An 11329-nucleotide genomic window follows, 5' to 3' on the forward strand; every position below is an offset into this window, starting at 1 on the left:
TGGACAGCCCGGCATCCCGGCCCGACGGCCGTGTAAACGGGTGCGGTTCCCATCCGGATAGCGGGTCCGGCAGCTCACGTCTCTGGTGGCGCGAGAGTCCCTCAACGCACCCTTCCTGGACCCACGAGGACACCAGTGTGCATGCACGGGGAAGAGACCGGTCTCCCGAGGAGAGGCGCGTTGGGCTTTTAAATAGCGGCGGTGATGAGGCTCCATTTCCTTCAGGTGTGCCCCATCACACGCTGCCAGCCCTGACTCGTCCAGCGCCCCTCCTCTCACACACCCACTCCAGTCGGGAGCCTGGTGAAGGGCGGCGATTTAGGACGGGGTGCCGGTGACAATCAGGGAGGAGGCAGCAGACTCGTCACAATATAAAACTAGATAATTTTGTCTACATAAATAAAAATCAATCATTTAAATGCTACAAGTCAATCACAGCATTATAATGTGCAGAATGAAAATGCATATTCAGTTTGAGATGTGCTTAAAATTATGTTTAACGACAATTATGCTATTGAATTTTGGTTTTAAAGATACTTTTTAAGTGAGTATTAGATGATAGCAGAAGTAATCTAAATGTAAAAATAGAGGGAATAAAATCTCTAATTTCACCCGATAACTGATATGGTATTAAATGGTATATAATAGATTTTGAATGTGTGTAACACTAAAATGACTAAAATGAGTGTTACTCTGCAATGAGTCATTTTATGCAAGCAAAATAGGTTGCAAACACATTTCATGTTGACTGAGCATCTGACATCAGATAAACAGAAATGCACTATTATAATCACAGTGCTCTATTTTACCTCTCCAGACTAATGCTTAGTCCCTTGACCCATTCTAACCCCCTTCCCTATTGGAAAGCTTAATTTCACTCTCCAGCATGACATGTTGTCACGCTGGTAAATGAAAGATCCAAAAGCAGAGATAACAGGAATAACAGTCTTTAATGAAAAAATATATAACAAAGGCAGTCCGTCTTTTCAGCACACAGAACTGGTAAATAGAAACTTGAACAAACGGAAAGACTCCTGTCTCGATGAGTAACAGAACAGGACTCCCTTGTAGCAGACTCGAAGCTCAGGAGTAGATAACTCAGGCAGGGTGAGAGAACCACATTGGTCTACAATCAGCAGCAACAGCAGCAGAATACAGCAAAAACTTAGGGGCTAGACTGTTCCAGGCAGACAAGACAAGAATAGGTGAGTACCTCTCAATACAGACAGGATGTAACTGCTGACAAAACGCATGACATGTAACAATAATCCAACCAAGAATCTACCCGAGCAAACACCAGATAAAGGGTGAACACTTAGGGCAAAGTAGAAACAGGTGTCATAGCAAATCAGCGCGAGCGCTGATTGCAATGACAAACAGGTGCATGAAGAGAGAGAGGTCAGCGGGACAGACAAAGAGTAATATAATAAGCTAATAAGGTGTGTGTGTGAGTAAATGAGTGAGAGCGTGCGAGAGCGAAAACGGAAGAAAAACCTGACTCATGACAGTACCCCTCCCTCAACGAGCGCCACTAGGCGCTCGAGGAAGGAGCCTGACGGGACCGGTAGAAGTCGTCAATCAGCGAGCGGTCCAGGACATCCCGGGCTGGAATCCACCGCCTCTCCTCAGGACCATACCCCTCCCAGTCCACCAAAAACTGGTGACCACGCCCCCGGGGACGAACGTCGAGTAGCCTTCGAACTCTGTAAATGGAGGCCCCCTCGTCAATAGGAGGAGGGGGAACGGAGGGACGTGCGGGCGCACGAATAACGGGTTTAATGCAAGACACGTGAAAAACCGGATGAACACGGCGCATCTGACCAGACAGTCTTAGCTTTACAGCGACTGGACTGATGACCTTAACAATAGAAAAGGGTCCAATAAAACGAGGCATGAGCTTGCGAGACGTCTCCTGAATAGGCAAATTGCGGGTGGATAACCACACCCTCTGACCGCAAAAATATCTGGGAGATCTCACCCTGCGGCGATTAGCGGCACGACGAGTACGTTCCCTAGTCTGACATAAGGCAGATCTCACCCTCCTCCAGGTACGCTTACATCTCTGAATAAAAGCCTCGACGGACGGAACCGAGGCCTGAGACTCCTGGGCGGAGAAAACAGGCGGTTGGAAGCCAAGGCAACCCTCAAACGGGGATAACCCAGTGGCGGACGATGGGAGAGAATTATGAGCATATTCGGCCCATGGTAACTGCTCGCACCAAGACGCGGGATTCTGAGAGGTAAGACTACGCAGCATGCGACCAAGAATCTGATTGGTCCTCTCGGCTTGCCCATTGGTCTGTGGATGGAATCCTGACGACAGACTGGGGGAAGCCCCTATCTGGCGACAGAACTCCCTCCAGAACAGAGAAGTAAATTGCGGACCTCTGTCAGACACAATGTCCGAAGGAAGACCATGGATCTTGAAAACGTGATCCACCATAATCTGTGCGGTCTCCTGAGCCGACGGTAATTTAGGGAGCGGAATAAAATGCGCAGCCTTAGAAAAACGGTCCACGACGGTGAGAATGACCGTATTGCCAGACGAAGGGGGAAGCCCGGTAACAAAATCCAACGCAATATGCGACCAGGGACGCGAAGGAACGGGAAGAGGTCTGAGAAGACCCGCCGGAGGATTATTACTAGACTTAGTCTGAGCGCAGATAGAACAAGAAGCAACAAAACGACGAATATCGCGCTCACGAGTAGGCCACCAAAATCTCTGGCGGATGGCCGCTAAAGTACCTCTAACTCCGGGATGCGCGACTAATTTAGAAGAATGACCCCAGCGAAGAACCGTCGAACGAGCAGCCTCGGGTACAAACAAAGTTCCCTCAGGAGCGCGGGGCGGTCTTGCAGTGTGAGAAAGAGCACGCCTGACCGCTTGTTCCACTCCCCAGACGGCTGCCCCGACCACACAGTGCTGAGGTAAAATCCTCTCATCGGTCGAGGCACCCTCTGATGAGTCAAACTGCCGAGAAAGGGCGTCAGGCTTGAGGTTCTTAGAACCGGGTCTAAATGAAATGGAAAAATCAAAGCGATCAAAAAATAATGCCCAGCGGGCCTGACGAGCGTTAAGACGTTTAGCAGAGCGAATGTACTCCAGGTTGCGGTGATCCGTCCAAACAATGAATGGTACACTGGCTCCCTCAAGCCAGTGTCGCCACTCACCTAGCGCCAGACGGATAGCCAAGAGTTCTCGATTACCCACGTCATAGTTGCGCTCCGCGGGCGAAAGACGGTGGGAGTAAAATGCGCAAGGATGAACCTTGTCATCCTGGGAGGAGCGTTGCGACAAGACAGCTCCTATCCCAATTTCGGAGGCATCGACCTCAACAATAAACTGACGTTCTGGATCAGGAGTGATCAGGATGGGCGCAGACGTAAAAAGCATCTTAAGACGGTCAAACGCATCCTGAGCAGTCTCAGACCAAGCAAATTTGGACTTGGACGAAGTGAGAGCGGTAAGAGGGGCGGCAACCTGGCTAAAGTTACGAATAAAGCGCCGGTAAAAATTCGCAAACCCCAGAAATCGCTGGAGTGCGACTCGAGAATCGGGAACAGCCCAATCAAGAACTGCTCGAACCTTGTCAGGGTCCATACTAATCCCCTCCGCTGAAACGACCGAACCGAGAAAAGTAACCGATTGGGCATGAAAAACGCATTTCTCAGCCTTGACGAATAGGCGATTCTCTAATAAGCGCTGCAGGACACGGCGAACGTGTTGAACATGTACCTGGAGAGAGGGTGAAAAAATTAAGATGTCATCCAAGTAAACGAACACGAAAACGTTAAGCATGTCTCTTAAGACATCGTTTACTAATGCTTGAAATACAGCGGGAGCGTTGACCAAACCGAAAGGTAGAACCCGGTACTCAAAGTGACCGACAGGAGTGTTGAACGCGGTCTTCCACTCGTCTCCCTCCTTGATACGCACTAAATGGTAGGCGTTGCGCAAGTCTAATTTTGTAAAAACCCTTGCGCCCTGTAGGATCTCAAAAGCCGACGACATAAGAGGCAAAGGATAACGGTTCTTGACTGTTATGTCGTTCAGCCCTCGATAATCGATACAAGGACGCAAAGAACCATCCTTCTTCTTTACAAAGAAAAACCCAGCGCCGGCGGGAGACGAAGAAGGAGTAATGATCCCCGCATCGAGAGATTCTGTAAGATATCCTTCCAGAGCCTCTCGTTCGGGCGCCGAAAGAGAGTACAGTCTACCGCGAGGGGGCGTGGTGCCAGGAAGGAGCTCGATAGAGCAGTCATACGGACGGTGAGGCGGTAAGGATACCGCCCGGGAACGACTGAAAACCGCCCGCAGATCATGGTACTCCTCCGGGACACCAGACAAATCATCAGGCTCCTCCTGGAAAAGAGGAACAGAAGACACGGGAGAAACAGCGGATATAGTGGTTCGAGACCTTGGTGATGAGGAGATGACAGAAGCGCTCACCAGTACTCCTCCGTCTACTGGCGAGCTTTGGCTTTTAAACTGCAGGATGAAGCGAAATGGCCCGCCGTACCACAGTAAAGGCAGAGACGGTTAATAATTCGCCGCTGTCTTTCCTCCGGGGAGATGCGTACGGCCCCCAGCTGCATGGGTACAGCATCAGGTTGGTTCTGAACAGAAGCAGTAGCAGAAGGAAAGTTATCACAGGATGTGAAAAGTGGAGAACGAACTCGACGCCTCTGCTCGAAACACTTGTCAAGGCGGATGGCCAGGTCGATGAGTTGATCGAGCTGAGTTGGCGACCCCCGCGCGTAGATCTCCTCCTTAAGGTCTACATTCAACCCTTCAAGAAAGCGAGCAGTTAGTGCAGGATCATTCCACTCACTTGTAGTAGCCAGAGTCCGGAACTCTATCGCGAAATCTGCAACAGATCTTCTGCCTTGACGTAGCACAGCAAGTAGACGTGATGCCTCGCTGCCGAAGACGGATCTATCAAAGACCTTGATCATCTCATCCTTGAAAAGAGTGTACTTGCTGCAGCATGCAGATTGCGCTTCCCAAACTGACGTACCCCACTCGCGTGCTCGTCCCGTGAGGAGAGAGAGAACATAAGCGATGCGGGCCCGATCCTCTGCATACGTCTGGGGCTGAAGGGAAAAGACAACTTCACATTGGATGAGAAAAGCTCTGCACTCCGTAGGCTCACCCGCATAACAGGAGGGATTGTTGACTCGTGGCTCAGAGGGCAGCTGACGATTGTGAGACATGGCAGATTCCTGATGCAGGTGAAGTAAACGGGCAGATAGATCAGCCACCTGAGCTGAAAGACTCTTAACAGCCTGATGAGCGGCGGCCAACTCCTGCTCATGTTTGCCAAGCATAGCTCCCTGGATCTCGATCGCCGACCGGACAGGCCTCTCATCTGCTGGATCCATGTTGGTTGGATTATTCTGTCACGCTGGTAAATGAAAGATCCAAAAGCAGAGATAACAGGAATAACAGTCTTTAATGAAAAAATATATAACAAAGGCAGTCCGTCTTTTCAGCACACAGAACTGGTAAATAGAAACTTGAACAAACGGAAAGACTCCTGTCTCGATGAGTAACAGAACAGGACTCCCTTGTAGCAGACTCGAAGCTCAGGAGTAGATAACTCAGGCAGGGTGAGAGAACCACATTGGTCTACAATCAGCAGCAACAGCAGCAGAATACAGCAAAAACTTAGGGGCTAGACTGTTCCAGGCAGACAAGACAAGAATAGGTGAGTACCTCTCAATACAGACAGGATGTAACTGCTGACAAAACGCATGACATGTAACAATAATCCAACCAAGAATCTACCCGAGCAAACACCAGATAAAGGGTGAACACTTAGGGCAAAGTAGAAACAGGTGTCATAGCAAATCAGCGCGAGCGCTGATTGCAATGACAAACAGGTGCATGAAGAGAGAGAGGTCAGCGGGACAGACAAAGAGTAATATAATAAGCTAATAAGGTGTGTGTGTGAGTAAATGAGTGAGAGCGTGCGAGAGCGAAAACGGAAGAAAAACCTGACTCATGACACATGTAAAATCTCAATCAGTACCATTCTATGTGGCCTAATCTCTAATGGCCAAATCTCCCGGTCAAGATCCTCGCACCCTGCTCTGTCTCTTAAAGCCTCTTGGGGGCCCGGCAGTCAGATTACACAGAAAACACATCTTGTTTTGCATTATTCATGGCACAGCGGTGTACAAACAGCACCCATTGATGCCATGTACACGCCTGACAGTGTGATTTTAACCTGATTAACCGGGCGACAAATTTAGCACTTTCCCCACTAAGCAAGCAGCACTGCAAACATCTGTGCAATGAATGGACAGAAAAGTATCTCTCTCTCTCTACGTTCAACTGCAACTATGTGCACATGCTTGTACGAAATCATAAATGACTCATTTTGGGGTTTTAAATTAGCATGCACGATGGCTAACGCACAATGAATAAGGCTCCAAGGACGCAACGACCTCCAAGTCAGCTGTGTGAGGGGAAGGGTGCTGGAAAAAATGGGACTTGGCAGAATATAAGAATAGTAGGAGGTGTTAGTTTGGTTGCAGGGGGGGTGTCACTGTCCAGGGTGCTGAAAGCACTCTACTATGTTTTGCTGTGATAGGCTGAAAGCTGCATTTTAAAACTGTGACATCACAGCACTGCTGATTTCTCACCAGCGTTCACTCTTTTACTTTAACACACTGCAGAGAGAGTATTGCCAACGTTGCATCATTTGATTTGTAGCTGCTGAAAGACATGGACAGAAAGAACAAGCTAAAGCGACAGACACGGAGAGATAAAGAGAAAGACAAAGAGCAGTACAGAGCAAGACTGATTCACAGAGACTTCATTATTCTATCTTGAGTAATGTGGTGAGTTTGATGTATTTCGTAAGCTATCGTAAATTTTACACTGATTAAGCTTTAAGAGAAGCTCTTTAAATCAGCACTTTGGTTGAACTGACACCCTGATGGTCTCAATATCCTCTTCATTTTTCTTGTGTAACTCAGATTAATGATTTCCTTCTCCTTTAGTCCCTCTTGTCCAGCAGAGAGTCAGTCATGTATTTCCTTATGGTTATTAGACCAAATGAATAAATCATTATACTGTTGATGTTTGAAACTCAAGTGTAAAGTTTGAGCTTGACACCTTGCCCAGTTTGTCTGGCCCCATATGGCCATTCTACCTTTAGTCTCCACAAATTGAATCAACATGAATGAACCAGATGCCTATGAATATTTTTAATTCCTTGATTGGCTGACTCATCTATAAATATACATAATACCACAAACATGCATCCTATTAGAATGAGATTATGCTAAACAAAGCAGAACAAGAAAAATATCTAGTCAGCAGCCAATGCAAACATCATATTTCATATAACTCAGATAATTAAGCATCCTAACATTGGTTACATTTGCAGAAATTTCAGCTATAAAATGCTTATAATAATCCAACAGCACTGGAACGTTTCACGATTTGTAGTATTGCACCGTTTGCCCATTCCTGTGTTTTTTACCAGTAGGTGGCGACAGGTGATGGTCTTTATGAGTGAATCATTAGTCAGGTTTCCATCCAAACTTGCAAATTTAACTTGTGCGCAAAATTGGAATATTGCATAAAACATTTGCGAACACTGTTTCCATTCAATAAGTCAAAGAACAAAATATTCAGTTCCTGATAAATTGGCATTTTAAATCACTAAGAAAAGTAGGAGAAGCTATTGAATATAATAATTTTATATACTGTATAATAAATTACTTGCGCCAAACACAGACCTGATATAACGAAACGTTTAGCATGCCCAAGATATGCTGAAATAAATATATGTGCAGATTTCCCTGTCACTCAACATAAAACTAAGACAATAAACGGCATAAACAGTAGGAGAGTTTGGAAACCTTAGAAATGAGGTGAAACAAACCAATTCAGCAGCAAAATCCACCCAGCAGGTCTGGCCCTCCATGCCTCATTCCATTCAGGCAAAATGCAAGTTAATTTCTTCTTATATATACAGTGTGTGTATATATATATATATATACAGTGTGTATATATATATATATATATATATATATATATATATATCATTACATAAAGTACACACAAAATCTAAAAAATCAAGACAAGCCATATTATGGTACACTGAAATGAGTGTACATTACAAAATGGGAGGTGAATTAATGAGTCAGCACATTAAAGATATTGCTGGCACACTGACTGAATGATGAATGGTAGTTACAAAATAATACTTAATGGTTTAAAACTACACAGGAAGATCACATGGATGGAAACAAAAGAAGAAAAAAAAGCTTTCAAGCGTGATTTTTTCCTGATCCATGCAGTTTAATTGCTTATCTCTGGTTTAATTGACGTGTTGTTACACATGCTCCTCTGAGACAGATGTGGGTGTGTCACAGTGCTTAGGAGCTTGGGACACCTGCCAAAAATGGAGACTTGGATGGAGAATGTGATGCTGATCTGGACAGTTTGAAAGCCATTGATTTAACCCAATGTGCCATATTTCAAAGAGAATGTGCTCAAGTTTCCACATGAGCCCATTTTAAATATCACATGCACTTTAATAAACAACTGTTGTTGAATTTGACAGATTGCTTGTCTGTTTTGTATCTAACTGCAGACAAGATTTGGGTAAATAATACGCATATTTGTCCGTCTGTAAGATTCTTTTATATGAGACACAATTAGACTTGGTTTTACACTTCAATAGAATTTCAAAAGGGTCGAACGTCAATATCAAATGCTCCAGTTAATGTGCTTGGTGACATCTTCACCTCCGACCTGAATGTGGAATTTATAATTCAGCAAGGGTGAATCTGAAAGGCAATGAAAAAGCACAAGGGGCTGCCGAAACCATTCCAGGCCACCTGCTGCTGGAGGTTGATTACTACAGCCTTACTACTGGACTTCCTATCATGCTATCAACATTGAGTACACTTACAGTAAACTTACAGTTAGGAGACAAAAGGTTTTACAGTATATAGTTAAAATACCTCAACATTCAAAGTCTCCATTCCTCCCAATATACTGATAGATAGATAGATAGATAGATAGATAGATAGATAGATAGATAGATAGATAGATAGATAGATAGATAGATAGATAGATAGATGTAATATGTATACAGTACATCAGTTACAGGATAGACAGATAGGTGTAATTTGCAATATGAATGCATGAAAATGCACTCACAGCAAATAAATGGCATGCCAAACAAATTACTTGGAAGAGTGAGATAAATAGTCTGTTTTCTTTTCAGGCCATACAGTGGACGGAAGCCATATTCTCTGTTCATTCTGGTGTCTCTCTGCTTAGTGACAGACACACTGTGAAATGAGGGCCCATTAATCACAAAGCAAATGCTTATCCCCATTCCACAATACTGACACCAAAACAGCACAAAAGGCCTTTCTAACTGATTCAGTGGTATATGATGACCTTTCAGGAGCCATTGCATGAACATGATGGGCAGATAAACCAATAATATGTGTAACGCTATAGGTGACCAGACCCATAGTGCAGGTATATTTGATAGCCATAAACAATGCAAATAAAGGTTTAATCGGAACCTGAACCCACTTACATTCGAGATGTTTCTTTTTAGGTGCCATCACCTCATGTGTGGTCGCTTTACACACTGCACGAGCCACTTCGGATCCCGTGAGGCTGTATTGCGCCGCGGCAATGCGGTCCGTCAAAGTCTGACCCGACATCTTCCTTCTCTCGCGGATTCAAACGCCCTTATTCTCCTATAGAGAGACGCGTCGCGTCGTTCCAAATCGTCCACAAGGATGAGGCCCTTTAAAAGGGATTCTTGAGCACAATTTGAGATATTAATATGATGCAACTGTTATCAAGACGGAGCTGAGATGAAGTCTTTATCATGAATAATAAGCAACGGACATATTTAAGGCAATACTAGAACATACGGAGATAAACTTTGTGTTTACTACAATATAAATTTCAGGTCAACGCCTGCGCCGTGTATTCGCCTCGTGGGGATGCAGGAGAGATGCGTGACGAGTATTTCAACCGCGAATAGTAATTTATAAAGAGTAAACGTTGAGCATTAACGTTATAAAAGACAGTTTTTATAAAGTCTTAAAATATATTCCTCGTTATTTGCGCGATGTACTGGAAGAGGATGTTACAATGATGCTCGGCTCGACCAGTCGTCCTTCTCTCCTCCAGATCAAGGATTAATCTTCCTGACAAACACTGCTGGATGTGCAGTCACCCAAACCTTTAGGCGGCTTGCGTTGTTCTCCTCATCTCTAAAAAACGCTCGCCTTCCTTTTCCTTCACCCCAGGCTATGTCCAGTTTCGGACAATTGCTGAACGAGCAGGATGAAACGCAGCGATAACGGGAAGCCGCGGTCTCTGCTGGACTCAATATTTATTTATTTGCGCTATCACTCCGCCCCCACGCATGAGTCAGGTCACACGTCATTAAAAACCCAGATTGCGTTTTACTATCTGCGCCCAATGTAAATGTGCTTTTTTTTGCTATGGTGGGAATTTTGATTCATCTTAGAGTCTCGAATCCTTTCGGTCAGTTCACCCAAAAGATCCATTCACGGATTAGTTCACGAACATCAGAGATTATGAATTTCCTTATCAAGTTTGTCAGGTGCTTTTTTTAAGGCTATATACGACAACTACAAAATGTAATGAATAAATTAAATAATTATTTTATTTGTACTTACGTTATTATAATGGTGCATTACTGTACTGTCTCATTTTACACATTCCTAATGCACCTAACCGAATTTGAGCAAATGTTACTTTTCGTTTGTTCAGTTCACACACAAACACTTCAGTTCATTCCTTTTCGAAATGTCTCATTCAGACTGGAACACGACTTGATTAGCCAAATTCGTTCAATGAAACACTGAACGAATTCGAATCCTATAAGTCAATTATTCGTTCTAGGCGAGTAGTTCACAAATTGACCTGACACATTACAATCAGCATGGTTTAATAAACATATATTCTGTAAACTAAAGGCTTATTTGATTACATTTGTTCTATTATATCACAGTTTAAGAAAAAAAAAGCTGTGGCGCATGTGAAACACCTGTTTTATTTCGTCTCTCCCATTTACTCTAAGCAACAATATAGATCTTCATTATGGCTTTGATCATTTTCAAAGTAACATGACTTTTAGCTGTCCACGTATATTTATAAAAAAAAATTTCATACACAAAAGGATTTTTGTTGACACCATTGAAAACTGATACAAAAGGAAATAAACATTAGTGCAAGTTTGATTAGTTATGGACATGAGGTCTGCTACAAGCCATTCTGTGCATGAGGGTGTTTTAAATTCACATG

The 11329-nt window shown here is 44.3% G+C and overlaps 1 protein-coding gene across 8 annotated transcripts in view; it reads right to left on the reverse strand.

Moving 5' to 3' along the window:
- The window catches only part of LOC132158650 (clathrin coat assembly protein AP180-like), a 61046-nt gene extending 50637 nt beyond the window's left edge, over window positions 1–10409 (reverse strand). For 6 of the 8 annotated variants that reach the window (XM_059568148.1, XM_059568147.1, XM_059568146.1 and 3 more), the window contains exon 1: window positions 9579–10408. In XM_059568148.1, the coding sequence (XP_059424131.1) occupies window positions 9579–9708 (130 nt within the window). In that variant the 5' untranslated portion in view covers window positions 9709–10408. Of the gene's footprint in view, window positions 1–9578 lie in introns of all 8 variants that reach the window. The other 2 variants (XM_059568144.1, XM_059568152.1) reach the window with 2 other exon arrangements.
- Window positions 10410–11329: the final 920 nt, after the last annotated feature.

The sequence above is a fragment of the Carassius carassius genome, chromosome 15, assembly GCF_963082965.1.
Source record: "Carassius carassius chromosome 15, fCarCar2.1, whole genome shotgun sequence".
In the NCBI taxonomy this organism is placed as follows: domain Eukaryota; kingdom Metazoa; phylum Chordata; class Actinopteri; order Cypriniformes; family Cyprinidae; genus Carassius; species Carassius carassius.